General features: G+C 46.9%; 1 protein-coding gene across 25 annotated transcripts in view; it reads right to left on the bottom strand.

Moving 5' to 3' along the window:
- DOT1L (DOT1 like histone lysine methyltransferase) overlaps window positions 1-27,608 on the bottom strand; it is a 68,063-nt gene extending 40,455 nt beyond the window's left edge. For 6 of the 25 annotated variants that reach the window (XR_015279123.1, XM_086862454.1, XM_086862463.1 and 3 more), the window contains exons 1-6: window positions 27,348-27,578; window positions 10,793-10,836; window positions 8,347-8,421; window positions 6,020-6,083; window positions 3,906-4,134; window positions 2,289-2,383 (exon numbers count right to left, since the gene is read on the bottom strand). Coding sequence is in view for 21 of the 25 variants with exons in the window: in XM_086862454.1 (XP_086718580.1) it covers window positions 2,289-2,383; window positions 3,906-4,134; window positions 6,020-6,083; window positions 8,347-8,421; window positions 10,793-10,836; window positions 27,348-27,428 (588 nt within the window). In the remaining 4 variants the exon portion in view is untranslated. Of the gene's footprint in view, window positions 1-2,288; window positions 2,384-3,905; window positions 4,135-6,019; window positions 6,084-8,346; window positions 8,422-10,792; window positions 10,837-24,636; window positions 24,856-26,365; window positions 26,761-27,347 lie in introns of those variants that run through there. The other 19 variants (XR_015279121.1, XR_015279122.1, XM_023942749.2 and 16 more) reach the window with 8 other exon arrangements.

The raw sequence follows: 27,608 nt of genomic DNA, 5'->3' as shown, positions 1-27,608 counted from the left end.
AAAGGGACAACCAGGACAAAGCCAGGTCTGCTGGGGTCACTGAGAAGGCAGAAAGCAGCAGGCAAAGTGTGCCAGCAGCAGAGGGAGAATCCTGCTTCCCACAGCAACTGGGAGTGCTTCAAACTGCACCCAAACACAGCAGGGCTGCAGAGGAGGGAGGGCTCTGCTGTTTTCTGTTATCCAAAGGCAGAAAGGAACAAAATCCCATATCCAGACAGCTCAGTGCCTCACACATCCCCATCACCACTTTTCCAGCAGCTTGACCCCAGCTGATCTTTAGGTTTTGACCCAAATTTGGAGGTGAGTCTCTCTCCCTGGGCCCATTCCTGTGTCTCCTGCTCCAGGTGACCCTGCCAGAGGTCCCTTCCAACACCAGCTATTCTGGGCTTCTGTGTGAGAAGCCCAGCAGAAATTCTGATCCCATTGACAACTCAAGCTGATGGCTGGTCAGCTGCTCCATCAGCAGCTCAGCAAAACCGTGTGTGCTGACAGGCATGTTTTATGCTCAAAAGCACACCAAAGCTGAGCAGGATAACCCAAAAATATTCAGTATTTTCATGTATGAACTTACATTTTAATTTATTAAGGCAACTTCACTAAAACAAATCCATAACATTCTTCCTCTTTAGGTGAAGCTTTTCAAATTCCATTATCCATCTATTATCTGGGTACTGCTATCATGGTACCCAGAGATGTGGTGCCACAGCCAATTTAACTGGAAACTCAACCCAACTTCTTCCACAAATAATTGGAGGATAACTGGACGCTAATAGAGGCACAAGGCAGCTCCACACACTCTGACACTGCAGCGGCTGCTTGGTTGTTAAATTGACAGGATTTAAGCAGGGAAATAATGCATTTTGTTCACCAGTAATCTCATGAAAGACTTGTGACACTGATGTACCCCAGCACTGACTACCTCTAATGCTCCATTTATGGGTCATTCTTTTGTTTGCTGTTTTGACCAAAGCCTTGTGTTTGCACAGTGACAGGAAGGGGTATTAGTGAGAGAGAAAATTTCACTTTCCCTTATAAAGCTGATCTTTAAGTTTAATGGCAAACACAGAGCGGGTTCCTGGCCTTGTAAATGCTCCAATGTAAAACCAGGATGTTCACACAGAGGGACTGCAGAGCCCTCCAGGTAAAAAATTCCACTGAATCCTGGCAGAGGAAACAAAGTGGATTTTTAGGTCCTTGACTGATCAGCCTCACCACTGTCCTTATGCATTTATTGCCCACATCACTGAAAAGAAGGATCAAAGAATTTCATTTATCTCCTCCCTCCATGAGGGATAATTTTCCAGCCTGTTCAGGCTGAATCTGTGTTTTGACAATTCAGAGGGATCAGTTTCTGTTCAGACTACTGAAGAAAGCAAACTTCTTGTGGTAAGACATGACTGACCTTCCCTGTGTACTTGTGGCCTCCCAGCTGCCTTGAACTCATCATCTGTATGTGTCCCATTGGCACAGAATTAGAAGTAAAAGCAAAACCTGACTAAAGAAGCCTGACTAAACATTATCAAACAATCATGGAATGGTTTGGGTTGGAAGGGACCTTAAATATCAGTTAGTTCCATCCCCTGCCATGGGACACCCCCCACTGTCCCAGGCTGCTCCAAGCCCCATCCAGCCTGGCCTTGGACACTTCCAGGGATGCAGGAGCAGCCCCAGCTGCTCTGGGCACCCTGTGCCACCCTCACAGCCAATTCTTTCCTAATCTCTAATCTAAATCGCCCCTACTTCAGCTTCAGGCCATTTTGTTTTTTCCCACTAAGGTGCCTCCTAAGCAGTTGCACAGCAGACACCCAGCACAGGCCTCAGGAGGAACTTCTGGTAGTTTAGTAACTGAAGAAGGGACACCATCACCACAGGCAGACACATGGCCCTTAAAATATTTAAGAACAAATTGTTTGGTGAATTTATTCCTGGATTTGCTGCATGCTGTGGCCACGGGGAGACATTCCAGACACAGAATGCAGGTATTTGGGTGAAGCTTATACTGCACTCCCTTTTGAACAGGCCCTGGCATTACTGTTAAAAGACCTTTCAGGGCCTGACATCACCCTAGAAAGATGCCAATGTTCCTTCTCAACACTCCAGACTGGACACACTTCTTTCCTCAAGCACATCCCTGCATTGCAGGCTGATATTTCACTGCTGCAGGACTGACTGCTCTGAGAAGCAGAAGTTCAGCAGGGCAGAAATTCTGCTTTTCCAGCAGCACAGCTCTGGTGACGGTGCAGCAGTGAGTCCTGCAGCCACGGCCAGCACGCCCCAGGCTCACTCACCTCGGCATACTTGGCTGGAATATCAGCTTTCTCCACTCCGTAGTGATGTTTGCAGTTTGTGGCTGCAGCCACTTGAAGCACCACCTGCCCCACACCTGCAGGGAACAAAAACCCCAGAGCTGAGAGCGCTTTCAGGAAAACCACTGCCAAGGGAGAGAAGATTTTAGAGCAAAGTGCACACAGAAAAACACAGGGGAACTGTGGGACTGGGCTGAGGGCAGGTTCAGCTGCCAGGGGTCTGACATTCCCAGCTGGAATGCACACTGCAGGCACTGGGAATTCCCAAAGTCGTTCCCACTCCCCTGGTGCTGCTCAGCCCTGAGATCAGAGCGAGAAACATCTGATTTCTTTCTGGGGATAGCAGATTAAAGTATCTGACATGGGCCTGTGACCCAACCTGCAACACTCCAGGGCCCCAGATATGATCTTCTTTAACCTTCCTGGACAAACAATTGTGAGAATCTATGGAGATTTTGTTTCCCTCCAGATGGAAAAGAGTTTCTCAGCTCTGATGTCTTTCTAAAGGTCTCATCTGAACATCAGTGCCTGACAGGAAATTTCAGTCAGTCCCACTGACAGAGGAAGCAGGGGCAAGAAAATCCCTGAAGAGCCTATATAAACATATATTTATATAATATATTTTATATATTTAAGTATTATATTTTATATTTTTGAATACGTTCATATATGTTAATATATTTTATATATATTTTAATAGTATACTATTAAATATTTAATTATTCTACAATCTATTATTTTATTATGTATAACATATATAAATATTGAATATTTATATGTAACTGTTTAATATTTAAACATTTACATACTTTCAAATTTAAAATATAATTTTTTTAAAATATCTTTTTTCCCCTGAAGTCCTGTTTCACACATACTTGTTTGGATCTAAATGTGTTAAAACTTCGGAACACATCAAGCAAGAGTGGAAATTCTTATTACTCCTTTCCTGTTCTGAACCCGATTTTACCAAGAAAAAGAACATTATCTTCTTACTCAGTATCTATGTTGCACATGTGCTTGAGTCATACCTGGTTTCCTCACCAACCAGAAACATCAATTTCCTTTTAAAACTCTGTTGCAGTTGTTGGTTAGATTTTGTGGGGTTTCACAACTGTTCAAGTAAACTATGAAAGCTTTTTTGACACACAGACAAGACAGAGGCAAAAAAACCTTCCTTTTCAGGTTCCACACCAAGTGTTTCACATGGGAAGGGTCAAGAAATCCCATTTTCAGATACGAAGGGCATAAAGCAAATCCAGTGAAAACAGATGAATCCTTAGGAATGCAAGTTTATGGGTCAAACATCATTTCTAACATTGCTGCTTCTTCACAAGTATATCCAAAATACCAACACAAACAAAGGGGTTTGTAACAAGGGTTTATTGCACTGCAGGCTGATATTTCACTGCCACCAGAAAAGAGGTCTGGGGTGTTTGTTTGGTCCATTTAATCCTGGCATAAAAAGCAGGAGCATCTTTGGGGATTATCTAGAAAAGATGCTTATCCTGTAACACAATCTGTACTTCTGGGTTACTTCCCGAATATGGGGGTTTTTAAAGTACAAAAAACAAGGAGAAAAAGCAGTTATTGGTCACTTACCACTGCCCAAGTCAACGAACAAATCATCCTCTGTCATTTTAATCTCATCGATCATTTGGGCCACCAAGTCAAAGGAAGTTTCTCCGTAGACCTCAGGGGAGAAGGGCTCGTAGTTGTTGAGTTTCTCAGGGTCTGTGACCGAGTGGTTGTAGACCTGCTGCAGGATGTGCCTCAGGAGCCCGTTGGAGGGACGCGTGTTCAGCTTCATGGGCTGCGTCGTCCCCTTCCACTGCAGGGGACAGCAGGGACAGCGTGTGAACCCACCATGGGGACAAGGAAGTGCCACCAAACCCAGCTGAGGAATGAGGGACAGTCCCCTCCCAGCCCCTCGCCCTCAGCTTGGGCTGCAGGTGCTCCTTAAAAATAAAGACAGGGAATGGAGCTGGAGCCAGGCTGGGAGAGCTGGGGGTGCTCACCTGGAGAAGAGAAGGCTCCAGGGAGAGCTCAGAGCCCCTTGCAGGGCCTAAAGGGGCTCCAGGAGAGCTGGAGAGGGACTGGGGACAAGGCCTGCAGGGACAGGACACAGGGAATGGCTCCCAGTGCCAGAGGGCAGGGCTGGATGGGATATTGGGAAGGAATTGTTGGCTGGGAGGGTGGGCAGGCCCTGGCACAGGGTGCCCAGAGCAGCTGGGGCTGCCCCTGGATCCCTGGCAGTGCCCAAGGCCAGGCTGGATGGGGCTTGGAGCAGCCTGGGATGGTGGAAGGTGTCCCTGCCATGGCAGGGGTGGGGCTGGATGGACTTTAAGGTCCCTCCCAAAGCGAACCATTCTGTGACACTGCAGAAATTGCACACCAGCAGGTGCTCTGCACTTTGTCACACTTCAGTTAACTGTTAATTTCACAGGTGATAAAGAGGAATTTAAACAGATGCAAAAAAATAATTGGCAGTGTAAATCACAACACTGAATAGAGTTGGGGAGGGTGTAAATGTTTGTTCACTTCTTTTTTCTGTGCTATCCCCACTGAACCGATGTTGACTGTCAACACAAGAACAGGTTAATTTTGCTCCAGGAGCTGTCACATGGGAGGGAGGGATCAGATACACTCAGACAGGGAGTGGCAGGAAAGAGATGGAAATCAAGCTTCCTTTCTGCTTCAGAAAAATACCCATCCTAAGCATAAAAGTTAAGTTTTAAAAATGTTTACCTCTCCCTTTGATAAAAACAAACAAAAAAAAGGGCAATTCCAGAACCTATCCTAAACACTCCTGTGAGATTCAGATGGGAAGGAAAAAAATAAACCCATCAGGTTTGCCAGTTCAGATAGCAACTGCAAATGCTGAATAACTGCTAATATTTAGCTATTAACCAGCATAGACATGATGATGCCTGAATCCAAATAAATACAAGTTTTTAAGGCCCAAAAAATTAAGAAAATCCTAGCAAAAAAGGCTTGTTGCCATAATATTGCATATTTCAAACAATTCCCATAAGCACAGCAGAGAAAAAAATCCACCTATGCTTCCGAATTAAGGAGAATAGTAACATTATTCAGTGCTCATGTTTTGCTTCCTCCAGTTCAACCTTTTCTGGGGGTAAGAGAACCAAAAAGCTCATTAAATTGGCCTGAAAAGAGATTACATTCTACTTTAGCCAGTGATCCCACAGGCCAGAGCAGCTGAACTATGGCAAGGAAATTCCTAAGCCATGGATCATTTCCACAACACACAGGAGAGTTCATATGGATTATTTAAGTACCCATAAGTCACAGATTTCCCTGTGCAAAAGTCAATCTATATGAGAAATCCCTGTGTTAAATGCAGATAAACCTTTCCTTCCCCCTAAAGGCAAGTCAGCTATTTCCAAGTGCCAAAATAACAGTGCCAGAAGTGCACAAGGAAGAGCAACAGCTCTGAATTTGGGAACAAAAGGTGGTGTTTAATTCCCTTTCTTTCTGCAAGAATGTCCCTCCAATACTAACTCCTTGACTGCTCAGCTGTGATCAGGAAAATAAGTTTAATACCAAGCTCAAGCCCCCAAAAACCTGGAAGTTCTGGCTATTGCTGATGCCACAGGAACAATACAGCACTGAGTCACAGCTTTCTGCTGCTCTTCCCTACCTGAATTCAAAGGTGGCACACAAAAACCATGGCAGAGCCCAAATTCAGCACTTACCAACTGGTGGATGCTGTCGATGGCTCGGTTGTATTTGTCACACAGTCTCTGCATGCTCTCAAAGCTGAGGGGAGAACACAGGGGCAGCTCAAAACAGGCAGCTTCAAAGGGAAAACCTTGGGCTTTTCCATCCTCTTGCCTAGTAGGTATTTAGGGTTTGTTTCTCTCAGAATATGTAATTACATACATAGATTTAAGACTTTGTTTTCTTTAAATAAAATCCTCATCAGACCAGGAGTACATGACAAATAATATTAGTTCCTTTATTATAAATCATGTTTTGAGTACAGCCCTTTTCCTGATAAAGTTCTGTATTCTCCATATTTTCAGATGGGCAGAAATTTAAGAGGTCTGTACATTTTTCTCCTTTTTGCTGTCATCTCTCCATGATAATCAGTCCTGAGACAAGCAGATGCTTTTCCAGAAATTCACTGTGGGACTGAAAATGCAGGCAGGGCCAGAACACAGCCTAAAACATCACCCATCAGGAAAGCCTGGGGATTGCTCCATGGGCTGCCTGGGATTACTGGCAGCCCAGGCAGATGCCCTAATGACACAAACTGAGAGGATTAAATCAATTCATCTCAGGCCAGGAAAGAAAGTATATTCCTGGGAACATCAGTTGTTACATAACCAGACCCACAAAGAGCAGCACAAACAATACAAGGAGTTACAGGAGTGACACCATTAAACCACAGGCACTCCCAAAGCTGGGAAGGGATGGAGAGGCCAAGGGACATCCAAGGGACACTTCAGTCTCTTGTGATCCTCAGGGTCACTACACTGGCCAGGACACCTCTCCCATGAGCTCTGCCCATTCCATTCCAAGCTTCCAGCTGCCTGTGTTTGTTTCCATGCTGGGAGAAGCAAGAGGCTGCAACAGGGTTTGTCTGCATTTCCATAACCTGCTGCTTCCCCGACACATCCTTGGCTCAGCCCATCTGCTGCCAGTAATTTTTCTAACAAATTTTTTCAAAGGAAGAAAAAAATCATTACTACAATTCCAGTTCATGACTTCCTTAAAAAGCTGCAGGAAGGTAGTGGGGGGTGACTTCAGGGAACAGAGGGGTTTCACTTTTATTCGGCATTGCTGCCAACCACACTGATGATCCCCAGTGAAACTGAGGATGCCAGAACCACAAAATTACAGTAATGGAGTTGCTGTGAGTAATCCACAAATCCACATTAATGGATTTTAATGACAAGGGAAACTTGACCTTGATTACTCCTTTTGAATTTTCCAGGAGGAATACAGGGACTAACAAGTCTTGCAGTGAAACAATTGAAAATTGAGAGAAGAAGAAGAAATAACTTCAGCAGATCATGACAGAAGCATCTGGTGCAGGGGAGGTTTGGGAAATGTTCTTCCCCCCAAGAGTGCTGGGGCACTGAACAGGGAATGGGCCCAGCCCCGAGGCTGCCAGAGCTCCAGGAGCGTTTGGACAGCGCTCTCAGGGATGCTCAGGGTGGGCTTGTTGGGGGGTCTGGGCAGGGCCAGGGGCTGCACTGATCATCCCTGAGGGATCCAGCTCTGGATATTTTGTGATTCTACTCACAGCAATGCAGTTTCATCTGTAAAATTTCTTCTAACAGTTTAGTCATTCTGTGGACTTGGATACATTCAGTCTTTCCCATGAAAGCAACCAAGGAGGTTTTTGTAAACTGCAGCTTGAGCATCCTCCCTTTTCCCAGTCTCAGTAGAGCCAAGTCCATGCACAGAACCTCAGAACTCTCCACAGACACACCACAAGTCAGGATCTGCCTCTCCCAGCCAGGAGGGGAATATCCCATGAGAGACATTCATTCTGATCTGCTTGTGGGTAAGAATTCCCATGTATCTGAGGCACCTCAGAACCCCTCCAACTGCCCACAACACTGCTGGGAATTTCAACTTTTAATGCAGCCCCCATCCAGCAGGAAGGGGAGGGAGGAGAAGGTGCAGCTTCCACTGACACCCAGCTCTGCCATGCCCTGCTGTGTGCAGGAATTCCTGGTTACTACAGGAGTAGGAACCTCACTGCCATTGAGAGTCCCACCCTGGCTGCACTCCAAGGGCGCAGATACCGATCATTGTTTCACAGTGAGTAATTCAATGTACAGCAGAGCTGCACTGGAGCTGTGTGGAGTTTCCAATTATGTCCTTAATCCAACTGCCTTTGCCAATGTTGCTGTTACACATTTCCTACCAAAATAACTCCGGCAGAGCCTGAAGCCAGTTCTGAGAGAAAACTTCAGTTGGTAGTGTCTAAGAATAACCAGTTACACACTGGTTCACTACACCCCGTGCTGGCCTGAACTCCTGCTGGGAACAAAAACATTCCTCTCACCTTTTTGTATCATAGTCAATTAAAACATAGTTTTCCATGGCAAGCTTGAGATCTGGGATTTCTTCACAGACCCACCTGGAAGGAAAGAAGAAATAACGAATAGAGGTATTGCCAATTAAGTGTAATTTGTCTCCATTCTGGACTGCTTTACATGAAGAGAGGATACTGCAGCCCTGGGAGCTCACAGTATTGTTAGAAATAAGGCAGACATCATGAGAAACTGCAACAGTTCACATTTGTACTGAATAAACAGCAAGATGCCTGTAGACACTGGCAGGAGCATAAAGCTTCAAAATGAGGTGATAAATGTATTCCACGTGTCTAAAAATACTCAAAGTCATGGCTGATGTTAATCTAACATAAAATGCAGAAGTGCAGCATTTCCAAAGAATTCTGATGCTGCAGGAAGCTTTGACAAAGCTGGAGAAGACATTTCCCACAGCAACCCAAAAACCCTGTCACCAACAGGATCGCCAGGATATTCTCCTCTGTGGAGTGTCTAAACTGTTCTTACACCTCTCACACCCAACCAAAGCACATTTTTAGGAGTTATTTTGATAAAAGACCCCTTTGTTACTCTGAATTAACACAGCCCTGTGTGTTGTGGCCATCAGAAAGGGAAAGCACATGCCCACTTGCAGTGCATCTGACAATGGCAGCTCATAGGAGAGAGATTCACTTGTGGAATGGAGGAAGATTAATTCCCTTCAAAGGCAATTTAAAAGCGACAGAAGCTCTGCACACACTTTCCTCCACAAATATCAAATTGGAAAGCACTGTCAGCATCAAAAAACCCCACATCACAGGATGAATTCCAATAGGAATCCCAGAATTTCTTCCTTGTGAACTTTGCTCCATTCTTCACTGTTAAAATGGTGGGAGAAAAAAAAAGGGACTGAAGTTCCAACAGTTCTGTTCCTTCTGGCTGATTCACACATGGTTAATAACTACACAGGCCAGTGAAAACCAGAACTTGAACATGTATGGCTTTCCCTCTTCTGGCATCTCCCATCTCCCCTAAAAGCACCAGGGCTCTCCCTGCAAACTTCTTACCCTTAAATCACAGGAACAGGCCATCAACAACTGCCTACCAGCAGCTTGATCCTTCTGTCCCTTCCAGCTTGGGATATTCCACGATTCCATGATTCCACTGCCTGATGAGATAAAGGCTTCCTTGCATTCTCTCACCCACCACTTTCACAACAACACTGTGGGCACTTCGCACAAGGCAAAGGCAGCACGAGAGCTTCTGACACTGAGTTCACACCAACCTTGCTTAAAACACAGTTGTGAAACATTATTTGACCCAACTGGTTCCTAAGACAGCTTCCCTCTGCCTCCAGCTCAGAAAGCACCAACAACTCCAGCCACCCCCTCCAGCCCAAGCTCCCTTGGAAAGGGCCTTCTCCTCACCCCAAGGCACAGGATCTTATCCCCACCAGTCCAAGCAAACTGGCAGCACCAGTGGCAGTGTTTTGTAGATAGGAAAAGAAACCCCTTTAAGAGAAAAGTTTTCAGTTCCAGCCTCATTCCATATCCTCTGCCACCCCAGACCATGGGAAATGCTCTGATTTCATGAGAGTGAGCGATGTTATCAAGCATTTGGCTCTCTCACACTCACACTGGGAGCACACAAGGCTCACTACCACCTTTGCCATATGTGATAAATTGAGATCAGGTGGTTCTACAGGTAAAGCACCTCCTCCCTCACCTGTATCTGCACTACCCAAGCACTAAAACCTGCTGCAGACACAGCCTCGAGCTGAGCCAAGGGCAGCATGTAAGGATCTAAAACAGTTAACAAGAACAGCTTTGTAATGGGGATAACTCATCCTCATCCCTCAGGTGTTTGGGGAATTCATGTAGCATTTATTAAAAGTTGTTCTTTGGCAAGTCCCTTCCTAATCCTGCTGAAATAACAGCAAGTCACGTCCTGAGAGCCCGTGTTGGGAAATCCTCTGACTTTCTGCTCCTCACAGTTGTCTTTCACCTTTATCCTCCCATTTTCCCCACACTGTTCCAACTCTATCAGCAGGATTAAGAGGAATGCTACAGGGAGATCATTGCCAAACAACCCAAATGCTGCAAGATCACAGCAACAGGGGAAACAGAGAGGGTGGGCAGAGGCAAGACCAGGACATAACACATCAAGCCAAGGATATTTCCTTAACTTTGTCTGTCCAAAGTTCAAATACAAACTGCCACTAAAGCTGAACACCATCACTCATTTTTAACTCTGTTCAAAACAGAATGGAATATGGCAAGATAAAACAAAATCTATTTGGCAGGGAGCTCTGTATTGCAGCAAATTCAGCTCAGAAAATAACTCAGAGCTGCTAAATGGTAACTGCTGCCCTGCTGCTGCATCTCCTGACTCCAGACATCCCTTCCCAGAGCTGCAGAGAGGCACAGGAAGGGTCCCAACCAGGCTGCACCGAGCACTTACCGAATTGTCTCAATAATTTCATGAGCAGCATCATGGTGTTTGTCCTGAAATTAAATAAAAAAAAGACATGTCAGGTGCTGTTTGTCAGGAGTTTACAGGAATCATAGTGGTTTAGAGGATACAGGTGCCAAGCATACTGGGAAAGGAGTCATTGAATTCCACCCATTAAAAACCATCAAAATGAGCCCTCTAAGAAAAAATAAAGCTTAAAGAAATAAATCTTTCAAGTGTCTCTGATTGATATGAAGGAACTGTCATTCTAGTTGTTTCTCTGTCATTCCCTGCAGTCAGGGACCGTGTGGCTGGGGATTATTGGGGATTATTGGGATGCAGCAGGTACTTGACTGCAAGTTCCCAATGAACAGCTGATTCTCTTGGCCCAGCAGCTGGCACAGGCTCCCAGCTCCAGATGGGCAGTGAGATTCTCACACAGGGAACGGCTTCCTAAAATAAAACATCCAATAAACAATGGGAACAGCAAAAACACCCTCAGAGCACACAGAAAAAGGCCTGGATATGCAGCCCTGCTCATGAGCTGAAACCCAAAACACACCAAACCTTGAGAATCACACATCCACACCAGGGTGAGACATGGAGGTTTGTTGATTTAATTTAGGGGTTTATTCAGGAGCAACAAAAGTGCAAGTGGGTTTAGCAAATTATTACAAATGCATGCTAAAAAGAGCCCTTGGAGCTGCATTTATTACACCATTGTACAAAAAAGTTCTATTTTAGGGAAGCCACAGGAGTTCCTTACACACACTGATGTATCCAGCTTGTGAAGCCTTAGTTACCAGAGTCCATCTGCACATAGCTGGGGTAATATTTAGACATTTGTTTCTGCAAGTGGCTTTGACCTTTTAATAAGGAGTCTTGTATCTACAGCCCTTCCAGAAATACAAGTGCAAAGGCTGCTTCAAATCATTTCCCTTGTCTTGTGCTGCAGCAATGACATTTCTGTAGAGTTACCAGGGGAAATTCTGTAGCAAAGGGCAGAGACAGGTAACAAAGGAGAGGACTGGAGGCAGGGGAAGGAAGGGAAGGGAAGAAGAAAACCACTGACAGTTGATGAGAGAAAATGATTGGATTATCTCATTTTCAAGACCTGGAAGGACATGATCTGAGTCAAATGGAAACATTTTTCATCAGTATCTCAGCTTTTCTATTTTTTAGGAGGAAACATACTTTCCCTTGTATAACCAGTTCACATACTTGGGATCAGCCAAGTTCTCATTCCAAGAAACCTGTACACAGCCCTTTTGATGCCTGGTTAAAAATCTCAGGACAGATGGACAAACAGACAAGACCTTCTGAGCTCTGCCATCCTTCAGTGCCTTAAAGTGGCTCACAAACAGGAGGTAGAGGAAATATTAATATGTGGAGCTAGTGACAGGACAAGAGGGAATGGCTTCCCACTTACAGAAGGAAGGGTTAGATGGGATATTGGGAAGGAATTGTTGTCTGTGAGGGTGGGCAGGCCCTGGCACAGGGTGCCCAGAGCAGCTGGGGCTGCCCCTGGATCACTGCAAGTGCCCAAGGCCAGGCTGGATGGGGCTTGGAGCAGCCTGGGATGGTGGAAGATGAATGTAAATGATATTTAAGGTGCCTTCTAGCCCAAATCAGTCTGGTATTCTGCACTAAAGCTGTTTTAAAATAGAACTTAAAGAAAATTAGATTAAATTAGATTGGTTTTTAAATTAAAATAGAACTTTAATTAATTTGATTTATTTTAAAATTAAAATAGAACTTAAAGAACTTAAATTAAAGAGAGAACGGTATTTTACCAGAAAAAAGCTCTACTTTTCAGATGACAAAAAGTTAACTCCAAATCTAGAAGTCATGCAGAACACTAAGGCAAGAAAACCAAATCATCCCAGTTACAACATGGAGAAGGAAAAACAGCCAACAACAGTAGCCAGGACACTTGGGATGGAACATACAGAGCCTGGAGCCCAGCACTGCCTTGGCCACATTTAACAGCTCGCTGCTGCCACAGCAGCACCCCAAACATCACAGATTAGATCTGGGGCTGTGTTTCTTCCAGTCTGAGACAGTCCAAACCCTGCAGAAAACAGCAGCATCCATAATCCAGTCTCCCAGGAATGTCAGGTAATTCTTTTGATAAATCTTGGCCTAGAAACCAGGGAAGCAACCAAACTAAAACCTGCTCCTGCCTCTCAGCACACAAATAAAAGAGTGTGTTCTCTTCTCTTTTCTCTGTGCACTGAAAGGAGGGCACAAGGAGGGAGGAGAACTTCTCTTTCTTCTCATTTCTTATCTACCAAGTGTAAGAATAACCCAGGACAGCAGCTCATCCATAAACATCCCCCAGAAATGTTCACGTTTCACTCCATGCAGAATTATCCCAGCAGAGCCCCCCTGGGCTGATCCAGCTCTCCCAGTAAAAACTGTCTTCCTGCAGAGTCAGAATTTGCTTTATCAACATAAGCACATTACACCAGAAAAGTGAATTCAGGCTTATTCTGATATAACCATTTCCTGGGAGGAAATCCTACTCCCCACTGCTGGGGCTGGACACTTGCAGTGTGAGCAGAGCACACAGAGACCCCTTGTCCTACAGGTCTTCATGGCACCCCTATAAGTGACAAAAATTTTCTAATTAACAAATTCCTCTGTCTTGGGTTAAAAAGTAAAAAAAATCAATCTAAAAAATCATAATAATATATCACAATTCACATCTACAACTACAGATCAGCCAATTTAAGTGACTTTGCACAACCTCACGTGGAAACTCCAGGCAGAAGGGGCCTTTGAGCTTAGTTTGTGACATTATCTAGGAATAAAGAAATCCAAAGCAGTTCCACATCTACTGCTGCTGAACTTCCCATGCTGAAACACTTCCCAAGTTTTACTTTGCTGTCTAACAGGCTTTGGCTGAGCAGAGAAGTTCCCAAGGTCTCAAGTCTCGCAAAAAAAAAATTAAAAAATAAAAAATTTTAAAAAATAAATAGAAAATAAAAATATAAAAACCTAGTAGGATCTCCTACATTTCTTCAAAGCAGAGCTGGCTGGGGAAAAGGGAAAGATATCTGAAGGGAATATAGAGCAGCTTCCCTTTTCCTAGAGAAACTTCCAGCCCCATTTCATCACTATGGTTGCATGATTTAATCAGAAAAGACATTGAAGAGCAACAGGCATCACATCTGTGCTCAGGCAACTGGCTCAGACAGGGAGTCTGAGGCAACCAAAAGGTAAATGGAATAGAAACCCCCCCCCAAATCCTGATCCTGCTCCAGCCTCTGCCATGGATCTTCCAAACTCCCCAAAGCCCTGATCCTGCTCCAGCCTCTCTTATCAGCCTCCAAACTCCCCAAATCCTGACCCTGCTCCAGGCTCTGCCATCAGCATCCCAGGCAGATGCACTGGTTCACTCAGACACACACCAGAGCTCAGAGCAGCAGCTTTAACCCTTTGGAGCCCCAGGGGAGGATGGATGGTGATCCCTGATGGCTCTGCTGCAGCACCAGCAGCCTGATCAACCTTACCCTGCACCCCCAAAGCTGGCCTGAAGCTTCTCCAGTTCAGCCATGGCTCTGAGTTTGGGGTTTTTGGCTCAGTTCAGGTGTTTTTTATTATTTTTCCCAGCTGCAGTGCCTGTGACTCAGGTTGCAGACAGGTTGTGCTCGTGTGTCGTGCTGGACTCTGACACCCACAGGGCTTTGGCAGTGGAACCTCCTGGGGAAGAGCCTCCCACAGACTCCATCAATCCTGGAATCCCGCGTGCAGAAGCCTTTTGGCCGAGGCTCAAGCAGCCTCTGTGTTCTGTTCCCAGTCACGAGATGAGATGATACCACCACAGTGCTCCCTGTCACAAAGAGCAGCTCCATTCACCCTCCTCCTCTCCAGGCTGCTCTCCCTCCCTCCTCTCCCTCCTCCCTGCACTGGAGGGGATGGAGCACACTACGTGCTGCTCCTGGCCTGGGTGTACTTTCCAATGTTCCTGTATTTATGTCGTCTGAGAGGCCCTTGGAATCTTCTGAGCCATATAAATTGAAGCTTTTCACAATCAGCCTTATCTCTTTAATGTGGAAAGTATTTAAAGTAAGGAGTTGCAGTCTGCAGTAATTATTGAGACTGCCCAAAGCTCTTCACAATAAGTTTAAAACAAACTGAAGTTAAACACACATTGAGTTGTTGCAGCCAACCCCTCTCCAGCTGAACTTTTCACAGAGTTCTGTCTTCAACCTAAATGCTGAATTTTAAATTGAAATGTGAGTTCCCAGAGAAAGTTCAATAGTTTCTGCCAAGATATTTCATTGGAAAAGTAACAGAAAGAAAGCAGACACTTTCTCAAAAGTCACTTCAAAGAGCATCCAACATTCTATGGAAAACACTGGAGTACAGTTCCAGCCAGCAGGACTGAACAGCTTCACACTTGCAATTCTTACAACAGGTTTCTCCAGCCACATGTTCCTACAACTCTGAGCACAGGAGCCTGGTGCCAGGAACTCTGAGCACACCACTGCCCCCAGCACACAAAGCTCCTGTCCCACACACACAGAGCTCAGTCCTCCTACAGACACCAACTCCTCTTGCCCTTCAGGCCATTGAGGCTGGACCACAGAGACATTTTTAAGAGTTCAAGCTTTCCCTTCACCTCCTCATAAAAAAGACCTTTTGTAGCTTGCAGATACAAGAAGCCCTAATATGTGATTTGAAAGCCAAATAAGACAGTGCCCAAAAGCTCTTTCCTAATATGTATATTGAAGCAATAATTATCTTTTTCTATAATCACATTCTTTGTTTGTTAACACAAATTTAAAAATCACCAGTATGACCAGAACTCAGTGCACTGGGCACTGCCCAGGCTCCCCAGGGAATGGGCCCGGCCCCAAGGCTGCCAGAGCTCCAGGAGCGTTTGGACAGCGCTCTCAGGGATGCTCAGGGTGGGCTTGGTGGGGGGTCTGGGCAGGGCCAGGGGCTGCACTGATCATCCCTGAGGGTCCCTTCCAGCTCAGGATATTCCAGGACCAAGCAGCACTCACAGCTTTTCCTCTGGCACCAGGGTAAGAAAACTAAAGCAGCCCCAGTAACACATATTATATACAGAGAGATCAGTGTGCGTGACAGGATCAGCACCAGCCACAGCTCAGTTATCTGTGCACAACTTTGTTCCACAAAACACCAAATTCTACTAGAAACAACCAAATCAGACATTTCTACAAGAGCAAGGTAAGATATAAATTAGAGTTTGCAACATTTTTGTTACAAGCTGGTTATTGGAACAGTTTGTGATTCCCCCTGAATACAAAGCCCTACCTCCCTCCTCCAGGTGTAGCTGCTTTGGTTACATCAAATTTTCAAATTAACATCCCTTAAGATACTTAAATGGCAAGATATTGATTTAATTCTGTGTTCCAGTACCATATCCCAGACTCCTGGGTGTGTTTGTACAGAACAGTTATCCCTCAGTGAAACAAACCATAGTCTAAAGTGAATCTATAACCTAAAGCAACAGTTTTAAATGCTCTGGTTTCCATCCTCAAACACAAAGAACTTGTTCAGTTAAATTGGGCAGCCAGTGCTGCCTGGAGCAAGGAACACCACCCCAAGCACCCTTCCAAATTTACAACTTTTTTTATTTGGATTCCTCTTACAAAACTGTGCTTAGCCTTGGGGTAAGCCTAAATTGGGGCTTGAGGGTGAACACCATATTTTTCTAAATCTTATTTCCCCACATGCCAACTTACACCTCATCCAGGCTGGACAGGGCTCAGAGCACCTTGGGAGAGTGGAAGGTGTCCCTGCCCACGGCATGGGGTGGGACTGGATGAATCTAAGGTCCCTTCCAACCCAAATCTGAGATTCCATGATTCTCTGAAAGTGAGATCTTTGTGAGATCTGATCACCTACACAGCACAGGTAGTGAAAAGGTGGCCCAAAAAGCCTGCAGACCTGAGCAGTGAACAAATGGTTTAAAAACCTGGATAAGTTCTTGGAGAGAAAAAAAAAATAAAAATAAATACAGCTCAGATCCCTTCATTCTTTGACCCTCCCAGCACTACACAGACTTTTATGACCCCTTATCTCCTCTTCATAGGCAGGAACATTTCTGGGCACAGCTTTGGCTGCCCAGACTCAACAGACCCACACCAAAGCAACCCTTGCCCTTTCAGAGCCAGTTCTGACTCCCCAGACCACGCTTCCTCCCCTAAAAACAGCCCAGGTGACCAAAGCAGCTCTTCAGAAATGTGAAAAGCAGCTGTGGTCAAGCAGGGGCAGAGCAGGAAGGACAGATCTCCTACAGCTTTCCCCTGTCCACCAGATGTGTGAAAACCAAAGCTGAAACAAGGCAGTTACAAATAAATCAATGGCAACACTTGTGTACCTTTTAATGACCCTGTCTGGATACACTCCCAGCACTCCAAAGTAACACAGCTCCTCCTCCCAAATCCTGAACACTGACCCCACTCATGGATTAACAGAAGTCATTCGGATTTGCCAAATTCTGATCTCCACACGACCCATTTAACTCACAAAACAAAAGAGGTCAGTCCCACCAGCCCCTGGGTTTAAACAACAGCTTGGTTGCCTGCAGTGGCAGCTCTCTCTCCCCAGGCAGCAGTCCATAAATCCAAAGGAGAGGATGTTACAGCTGCAGACAAGATGGTTAGCAGAGATCAAAAAGATGGATTAGGAAAAGCCAATCAATCTTGCAGAAGGCTGGTGGGACAAGTGCTTCTTTCAAGGCCCTCGCTTCCCTCCATCTGGGGAGGATGATAAGGGTTTCTCTGGACACCAGGAAAGGCAACATGAGCCACTGCAGCTGCAGCTTCCCTTGAGCCAGGAAAGATCCAGCACTCTGAGAGGCACAAGGATGCCCTCACAAACCAGGGATTTCAGCCTGTCAGAAGTTTGTGTTCCTCTTCCCACAGGGTTTAATTTCATTTAACCCACCAAAGGGAGATCCACCAGCACAGTTCCCCTGCCCAGAGCACATCCATGGCCAACACACCTGAACACAAGAGTCACAAGAGTCTGTGAAAAGCCAAAGCTCTTCCAGCCACTGCAGCAGCCAGGAGCTGCTCAGTGAAGGGAGGATCTTGGGTTCAATGTCCTGCCAGCTCTGCCTTCCACCTCTTTGCATATTAAGGTGTTTGCCTTGTCTTCAAATGCCAATTAAACCTTGAGTAAGGGAAAGCCAGCTCCATGCAGTATTCCATATTGGATAGCGAGATTCAGTTTTCAATATTACCAGATTTTATCCCAAATCAAGATTGTGCTATTTTAGCTTCCATAGCAACAACCATAGCACATTTTTTCCTACCTAGACAGACAAGGACCAAGAGTCTCCTTTGAACCTCCCAATTACTGTCATTCCCTTAATCAAGAAAGCACAAGGACATTCACAAGAATACATTTTTATAAGAATGTATAAAAAGAGATCTCCTGCAGAGAACACCTTGTATCCATAGTTTTCATCCCAGTTTCAAGGAAGAAAAGACAAGGGAAGGAAGAGCTCCCAAGACTTCATTTGGAAGACCATCTCTCACACAGCAGGAGGCAGAGCCTGAGGTAGTTTCAGTAATTTCTAAGTTACTGTCACACAAAACCAAATGTAAAACATGGTGGTCACTATGGCCTCCTTAATGGCTACATAAGAACATTTAAATGAAAAGAAAGGGTTGGCCCAAGAGCCAAAATAAACTAACAAAGGAAACAGGCATTGGGAAAGAAGATCCAAACTGCTCTGGATAATCATTTAGTGTGGTTGCAACAGGGACTGCACTTTCACTGCTGCTACTTCAACCACAGTACCACAGTTTTGCCTTTCCACACAGCAATCCCAACTGTTGCTACGGACACTGCACCAGATGCAGGAGGGAATGGTTCCCCTGGTACATGCAGGAGGGGCTGTGTCAATGCATTAACATGCAATCAGCCTGCAGGAGTGTTGGAGGCACACAGGACAGTCACAGCAGGATGAGCTTCCCCAGCGTGAGCCAGACAAAAGAAGTAATTCCACTATGCACAAAAAAAAAAAAGTTTGAAATAATGTTTATGTTAAAATACGTAGGGGAATGCAATTATTTTGGTAAAACAGCAATTCACAATGGTCAAATCAGCAATGGTGTGTCCTACTGCCCCCTCCCAGGTGAGTTTTAGGCAGTGACACACCCTGCCCACACCAAGGCAGCTGGAAGCCCTGGGCAGATGCTGTGGTGATCCCATGTGCACATGCACAAGAACCCAGCAATGCTCATTCTGGGACAGAGGGAACTGCTGAGCTTTCACTCCCTGGAACAGAGGAAGGCAGCCCTGCCATCATTTCACAGACAGTTTAACCCCACCCAGCCACCTGCCTGCCACCACTTCCCCAAAAGTCACCTGTTGCTCTGGGCCAGCATTGCCTGTGCTTGCACACAGCAGAGGCAGGGGAGGCCTAAACTAAAACTAAACTTTTGTGGGGTTTTGGTTCAGTTCCCTTTAACCAGACCAACCCACAAACACTGTTCCAAGGGTGAGAGCAGCTCAGGCACAAGGGAACAGAGATTACAAGAGTCATTTCTACCTGCAGATGTCCCAGCTGCAAACTGGCACCTCCCCAGGAGCCACAGCCTGTGCTAGCAGGGAAATACCCCACCCATGCAGGTACAGGGGAGCACAAAACATCTCTGATCCTCCACACTGCCAGAACAAACCTTCACACAGAACCCAAGGGAAGAAATGAACACACAGTCTCAAAATTGGTGCCAAAAGCAGCCACCATCTCCTTCACAAGCCCAGGGTCTTCCCACACCCTCGGTGGGAGGAAGCTCATGGCACAGCCTGAGCCCCATCTCCTGCAGGGAAAACTGGTGAGACAACAGCTTAAACAACCACTTTATATTCTGTAAAGATAATTCAGTCTTGGACAGCTCAGAAATTCTGTTCCTACTTTATACACATAAATATTCCACATAACTGAAATTAGCAGCCAAACCTTGTACTCTTTCTGAAGCCCACTGGGCATGGAGTTCTGTTAGGTACAAAAAAATAAAAAGATAAAAAAAAAAATATATATATATATGGGGTTTCCTTTATAAGCTTCAACTTTTGTAGCAGAACAGTGATCCTGTGGAGGTTCTGAACAGCAAACATCAACTTCCAGCCACCAACCATTTCCACAACCTTTTACTTTAAAGACTTAAAATGAGCCTACATATTACAATGTATTCTTCACAGATTGCAGAATTTCAAATGACTGCTGTAAGGGGCAGGGATGGAAGCCAAGGTAAGATCCACAAAAACTCCAAACCCAGCTCCAGAGCTCAGAGGGCACCCTGAGCCAGCACCTGATCTCCCAGCTCTTGTTGCCAACAGATGTGGGAACCAGAGGGAACCACCTGCAGCTCAGAGGGAATCCAGCTGAGGAATGAACAAGATGCCTCAAAAGCTCACAGTTGTTAGAATTTTAGTGTTAAATAATAATAATAGTGCTGAGTTCCAAGAAGTAAATGACACATTAATGCCAAAACCTCAGGAAACTGCTCTTCACAGTACCCAGAAAAACAAAGAAACACTATTAAAACCCATTAATTTTTACTCAGAAATTTAATTCAGAACTATCTGTAGTGTTTGATTCAGAAAAGTTTTCCAATGCTTCATTTATCTGTCTTCAGAAGTTCCTTAGATTTTTCATCCAACACTACAAAGTTCTTTCAGTGTTAGTTTTTAGAAAACTCTCATTCACTTGTGAAATGAAACAAACCAAAATACTCTGAACTCCATCATTTCCTGCTGTAAAATATACTCACCCTCTTCCTATGCTCTAAAAATAGTCCCTACTTGATTTGATAGCTCTAGCAGCATGTGGCCAACTTTTCTATTCAGTTTTATTTCTTGTTTCTCTTCAGTGTTGGTTTTGTCCTTAATAATTACCATTAAAGTAAACATGTTCACAATTCCAAACATGAACTTTTCCTCCCTCTGTGGATCCTTCTGTTAGGAAGGAGAAAATAATTGAAGCAAGAATATGTTGAGACACTTTATGATTATCAATCTGTGATAAAAGACTCTGCAAGGGACAAATAAATTCACCCTACCCCTGATCCTTGTGTTGATCATTACAGTGCAAAACTTTAATCAGACAGTTAAAGGTTAACTCAAAGCAGGAAGAAAAAAAAGCAAGTCAATGAGAAAGGGGAAAAAGAAAGAAGGAAGAGTACAAAAGTAGACATATGGACGTCTGGGGAGAAGGGTGATTAAATCCCCCGTAAATCTCACATACCAAGAGGTAAGATATTTTGCCTAAATTCCCAGAGGCAACACAATTCAGTCCCGTATCTGAGACATGAAAGGATAATCATCTCCATATATAATAAGGCTGCCATGAAGAACAAGAGCTGGAGCTGCATGTGGGGGCATGGATTTCCCTTGGCACACTGAAAGCTTTCAGTGCTGTGTCCAACTGGAGCTGATGGGTGAATTTTTAGGTAGATAAATCTGAATTGCCTGAGCTGGAACTTTGGCTGGGACAGGAACATTAATCCTCACTCATCTGCTGATGAATGAAAGGGGGAAAACAAGCAGTCTTGGACAGCTACTCTGTCTTTCAACAGTTGCCTTTCAGATAAATCAGTTATATAAAAAAATAAATACTAGCGTGGTCTTAAGATGCAAGACAAGAGACCAACTTTTACTTTTCAAACCGGGGGGAAAAAAAGTCTGTTAACTGAACTCATGATTTATCTTGTACCCAATGGGTCAGAGCTTGGAACAAAAGGAGTTTGAGAACTGAACAAGCACCGATTGTCACTCAGGGCAAGTTCTACTTCAAAGGGTAAAGCCCAGAAGGAAGCTGCTCCTCTGTGCTGCCCACGTGCTGCACAATTAACGCTGTAGGGCTCGTCTGCCCCCCAAGAGCACATCCCTGAGCCCGCTGGCACTGGGGAAAAAGGCAGAAAAAAATGATGTAACTGTGCCAACTCTGTGATCTGCTGGGCAGTAGAGAAACCCAAGTACTTTTGAAAAGACTGAGTCAATATTTCCCAGTTTCACGCTGCTCACTCTCTTCCCACTCCAGGTGTTTTTACAAGTGGGGAGGGCAGGCAGAGAGAGAGAGGTGCTGAGAACTCGGAACTGTGCTCAAGCGTTCAAACCTCTCCTCGCTAGACAAGCTTTTCTAAGTGATTAGTCATCCCCACAAGCATTTCCCAATAAGCTGCATCAACAGCAGCGGGGGGAAACCCCCCGGACTCAGCCACGGCTGCCGAATTTCTGGGCGATTACTCAGGGGGTGAGGAGGTTTTGGCCTGGCAAAGGCACAGCAAGTTTCCTCCTCTGCCTCCTTTGTAGGGCCGGCTGCCCCGGGCAGGCCCTGACTCACATTTCACGGAGCAGGGCGGGGGGCCGCCTCTCAAAACACTGAAACATTTTTTTCCAGCCCAGATCTCTCCAGCGATCCCGTTCCCAGAGCCGCCCCACACACAGCTCCACAGGCACTCCCGACCGCAGGGAGGATCAGGGGGGCTTCACCTTCCCCCTCCAGAACAGGCTGATCCCAGGGAAAAGCCAGGAGCACACACAAAACGTGTTTTCCATCAGCTCATCCCACAGGAGTGCAGTGGGTATGGAATAAGGACGGGATGGATCTGTGGCAGAGGGCAGGATGCACAGGACCACCCTCAGCAGCAGGGCAGCTCCAACCCTAAGGGAACAATTCAGCTCCTCTTTGGGTCCTTCCCAAATTCATCTACAGCACCATTCTACAGCACTCCCACACCTGCCCTGCTGCCTGGGAAGTCAAAAGCCAGGCATCACAGAAACTCTTCCCAGGAAAGCTCACTGACACGCACAAAAAAAAGAGGATTCAATTCTCAAACAAGGTTTGTTATTCATCTCCATCGCTGATCTTTAATTTCAAAGGTGACAATCCCCGCTGGGCTGTGGTTTTCATTAACACTCCCTGCCCTTGAGGTCTCCCTGCACAGCACATTCCTTTGGTGACAGAATAGTATCAGCTGGATCACGACAGTAGAGGGAAAAAAAAAACCCAAAACCCACACTCTGCACCCTCCCACTTGTACAAACTCTAGTAGTAAGAAGCTTGTATCCCATTACTCCCATGGCAGCCACACACACACCTCCAGGTGCAGGGTGATGCTCTGACAACACTCAATTAGAAAATGAGAATTTTCTTGCCATCACAGCTGAGTGGAAAGTCAGCAGTAAGGAAGAGGAACACAGACAAATAAATTAATAATTCAAGCCAGACTTCTCATCACAGGTGCTAATTTGGAGTCTTAAGCTCCAGCAGCTCAGGGCAGAGGCACCTCCTCACCCTAGTAAGATGTGCACAGTGGCACAGTCAGGATTGACCCCTCCTGGGACAGAGTCAAAGGCGGGAAAAAGGGACTAAATTTGGTAGATTAAAAAAATGGTATTGCCATATGGTAACTAGGGCAGAAGGTAATTCTTGGCTGTGAGGGTGGTGAGGTCCTGGCACAGGTTGCCCAGAGCACTTGTGGCTGCCCCAACCCTGGACATGTCCAAGACCAGCTTGGACAGGGCATGGAGCAACCTGGGATATTGGAAGGGGGTGGATCCTTTGGGCTTTAAGGTCCCTTCCAAGCCAAACCATTCCATGATTGTGTGATCCTATACCCAGAGTACAACACTACTGGGATCCCCAGGGGCTGCAGGAGGAGTTCCCAGCACTGTCACAACTCAACCCCCTGGCCCTTGCAAGTCAAACAGGGAGAGGGGAACACAACCCACAACAACCTGATGCACAAGGACGCTTGCAGCCACTTTCCACAGGAATGCCACCCCACAGGGAACAGAGCACACCACGCAATGCCTCACTCTGAAAAAGACCTGCACCCAGCAACATTAAAAACTGGAAAGGACTTGCCACAACAGCCCTGAACAAGCAGGCTCCCCCTCAGCACCTGGCTGTGCCTCCTGTCCCCGCTCAGCACTGACACTGATCACGGCCAACCCCAGCAGTGCAGGCCTTAAGGAGAGCAAATGAATGAAGCACAGTGTCCTCTCTTTGACAGACTGCAAACAGGCTTTTCCACATTCACCAGCTCTGTGCTGCAACAGGGTGCAGTTCAGCTAACATTAATTCTGGGGACAATTATCAGCTTCAGCAGCTCTGAACCTCCTGTTCCTCAGCTCTCTGGTGACACAGATATATCAGCAGAACCCTGCCAGACCAGACTGTAGAGCTGATCTACTCTACAACACCCCCACCTCTTTCTCCCTCCTGCACACACAACAGCCTGCAACTCTAAGCAGGAACTTGTCAAGAGTTCAAAGTACAACCTGAGACACCTCACAGATCAGGCAGACCTTACAGTGGTATAAAATGAAAAATCTTCATATTTAAACCTAATTCATATTCAAATTTAACTATAGTAAAAGTCAGAGACAAGAGAATGAACCATTTCAAGAAAAATTCCTGAGGGAAAAAAAATAAATATCTGCAAGTCTTAAAACTACACAAGAGGACTTCACCCCTTGTACTTTTCAGATCTAAGTAATGAGTACCAAGTTATGCTTAGAAATACTTGAAGTACAACTGAAAATGCCATCATCCTCCACCAGCAGTAGCCTATTTAAGACCAGTTAGATCCATTAACTCCAGTCTCTCAGCCAAATACTTCCTTTATCCAGGCCTGTATCTTTCGTAGCATCAAAATTAAAATTTTAACACTGTATCCCTGGTCTCTTGACAACATGGCACGAGCAAAAAGTGGGGCAGGTACGTGGGAGCCGAGGAGTTAACCAGCACACAAAAGAGTACACTCACTTCAGCTCTGATTAAGTGGGGCAGTCACAAAAACAGAGGTCAACATCAGAAAATATTTTGTGAGTCATGAGGAGAGATTACTCACCATGCACTATTCAACTTACTCATCACAGTGTGGCACGGCCAGCACGGCTCACCACGGCTTCATTAGGGCACCGTGGCCTTTCCTTTGAGGCGGCGGAAGGCGGGGGAAGGAGCCGCACTTTCAGTTTTGTGTGGAAGGCAGTGGGAGGCTGGAGCTGCACCACCACCGCCGCTCTCTCTCTCCTCCCACGGCCCTAATTAGACTCGAAGGGAAATACATGTTTCACATCAGCCTCCCCGGCTCTTTTAGCATCCCAACAAGCGCCGGGTTGTCAGCCGGGCTATTATCCGGACTCAGCAGTCTGGAGAGACCCCACTTTTCCTATTATACACGAAATAAGCAGCAACCCGGCAATAAATGAGACACGGTATTAATCCAGGCGTCCATTAATAGGAGACCAGCCTTCTACGCAGAAACACCGACGCCGCTAATTTGAGATGTAGTAAGAGCATAAAAATAGCCAAGTTACTCAAGGCAGGGTTACATCACACCACGGAGCAGCAGGTTCACACTACAGAGCCTCGGATGTTGGGAAAGATGACTCCCTACCGCTGCTGCTGCTCTCACCAAAAATAACCAGCCGGGACCGTGAGTTTCCCGTTCCCTTTCCCTCCAGCTCTCCTCGGAAAATACATCTCAGAGTCCAACAGGAAGCAACTAGAACGCTGCTAAATAAAAACTTGAAGCGTGCTGTGGTTTTTTCCCTCCCTTCAGCTATCCCACCTTGCTTCCTCGGAACCACGAGCGGTGAAACTAAGAAATGTTCTGCTTACGTCAAAGCGAGCCGAGCTCTCCCGGCAGCTCGGGGCCGAGCCAGCGCGGGGAAAGCGCGGCTGCAGTTCAGCAGAGCACGATGTCAGCAGGCCAAGCGCTGCCACGGACACAGGGATTTGTTTGCAGAGCCCCAGGGTTCAGCAGGAGCAGCGGCCAGCGCCGGGGTTTGCGTGTGTGCGAGCACGCCCCGGCCGCGCTCCGCTCCCCGGAGCTGTGGGGAGCGATGCTGCGCTGCTCCCGGTGAAACATCCACAAGGGAATTACTCTGGAAAAGCTGGCAAGGCCAAGCGGACGGTTTAATGGAAGGATGTTTGGGGTTTGTGGTGTTTTTCAGTACATGGGGAGGATCACACTCCCCCCACTACCCCCACCCCCATCCGCTGCGTTTCTGATTAACCGAGAAGAAATTCTATTTATTCTGCCATCCTCAAAAACAGCTGCTCAAGCTTTCCCGAATCAACTAAATCCTTATTTCCCATGCTGCAAAACACACGTTTCACCCTTAAAATAAAGGGCGGGGGGGTTCGGTTTTTCGGGTTTTAAGCCCATAGGAATCTCTGTGATCAGACATAAAACATCCCTCCCTCCCAGAACAATCCCTATCCCGCGTAATCTTTAACCTCCGCTTCACACAACCCGCTCGGGGAGGGGGGTGGAGGGGGAGACACGAGTTAATATTTGGCGAGGAAAAAACCGAACCCGGTCATCGCTTGTACTTTCAGTTTCTGACAATTTGAGCAGAGCGCGCGCCCGCCAACACTGACAGAGCTGCCCAAACAGGAAAGGCTGCGATTAACCAGTGTGTGCTGGGAGACGCGCCGGCAGCAGCACGCCAGCCTGCATGGAGGATGTTTTGGAAAGGCACGGCTACAGCAGCAGCCCCGAAAGGCAGGCGGCAGATAGGAGCAGGCAGCCGTCTCCCCCTGCCACGAACGATATATTCCTAATCACTCACACACAAGCGATTGCCAAAGCGAGCAACAACATCAGCAGTATCAGCTGCCCCAGCCTGTGCGTCCCAGCGTGTTCTCGCCGGGAAACGGCTCACGTACAACAGCACAGCCTGGAACGCAGGGATAATCAACAGTGCCTGCGCCAAGTAAACATATAGTGAGACGTTCTGCCTTTGCAAACTGAGCTCCGAGGGGCTACATGCAGTTAGGGAGAGAAATTGCTCAAGGGTTGATAGGAAGCCTACACACATCCAAAAATACCCTCCCCGGAGCCTTTCGCCTCTCGTGGGATTGTCACTAATTTGAACATGGACATTGTTATCAAGGTCACACATCGCTCGTCCGGGCTCGGGAGAAAGTCGGGCAAGTTAAGGAAAAACGCCGCTCGGTAGCTAAGCAAGGACAAGTGACATGTTATTTAGAAGCACGAGGATTGCGGCTGGCTCGAATTCTGCTCGGGATAAATAAAAGGGGAGCTCCAAGGGCACGGCTGGAGGGGACTGGCGGCAGCCCCGGACACCAGCGCTGCCTCCAGACGCACGACCGCCGCTGGCCGCTGTTTATTCCCACTCTGCGGCTGGTCCTGGGGGTCCCCACGACCACCAGAGGCCATCCATAATTTAAGCGCTATTCCCCCATCCAGAATCCCTGGATTCCACCCTGCTCGCAGCAGCACCGGTTATTAATCAGTTACACGAGCCCAGCGCGAGGAAAACACGAAAACTTTTCATTAACCAGTCCTCCTCCTCCCCGCCCTTCGGTTTAGTCAACCAATTATAAAATGAAATTGGGGATTTGACTTCCAGGCGAGCAGCGGCGGCACCCGGGGCCGGGGCTCCGGGGGGGTTCCCGCACGAGGGGCGATCACCCGATGGATCCCGGGAAGGGCCGGCGCTGAGGGATCGCCCGGCGGCTGCCAGGGCCGGGGCAGGGCCGGGGGCGCTGACAGGGCGCGGGGCAGGTGCGGGGCCGGGCCATACTCACGTAGACGGGCAGCGGCCAGGGGTACACGGCGGGCTCGGCTCCCACGGGCGACTTCAGCCGCAGCTCCAGCCTCTCGCCCATGTCGGCAGCCGGAGGACGAGGCGGCGGCGGCCCCGCACCATGCTAGAGGGGCCGGCCGGGGCGGGGTGCGGCGGCCGGGCCGGGCCGGGGGCGTGGGGCGGTGCGGCGGGCGGGGGGCGGCGGGAGCGGCGGGGAGGGGCGGCCGGTGCCGGGGGGGCGGCGGGTCCCGTCCCTCCCTCT

The sequence above is a fragment of the Cyanistes caeruleus genome, chromosome 25 (assembly GCF_971803275.1).
Source record: "Cyanistes caeruleus chromosome 25, bCyaCae1.hap1.1, whole genome shotgun sequence".
NCBI lineage: Eukaryota > Metazoa > Chordata > Aves > Passeriformes > Paridae > Cyanistes > Cyanistes caeruleus.
Note: the sequence above shows the minus strand (reverse complement) of the source record. Positions and strands in the feature narration are given on the sequence as shown.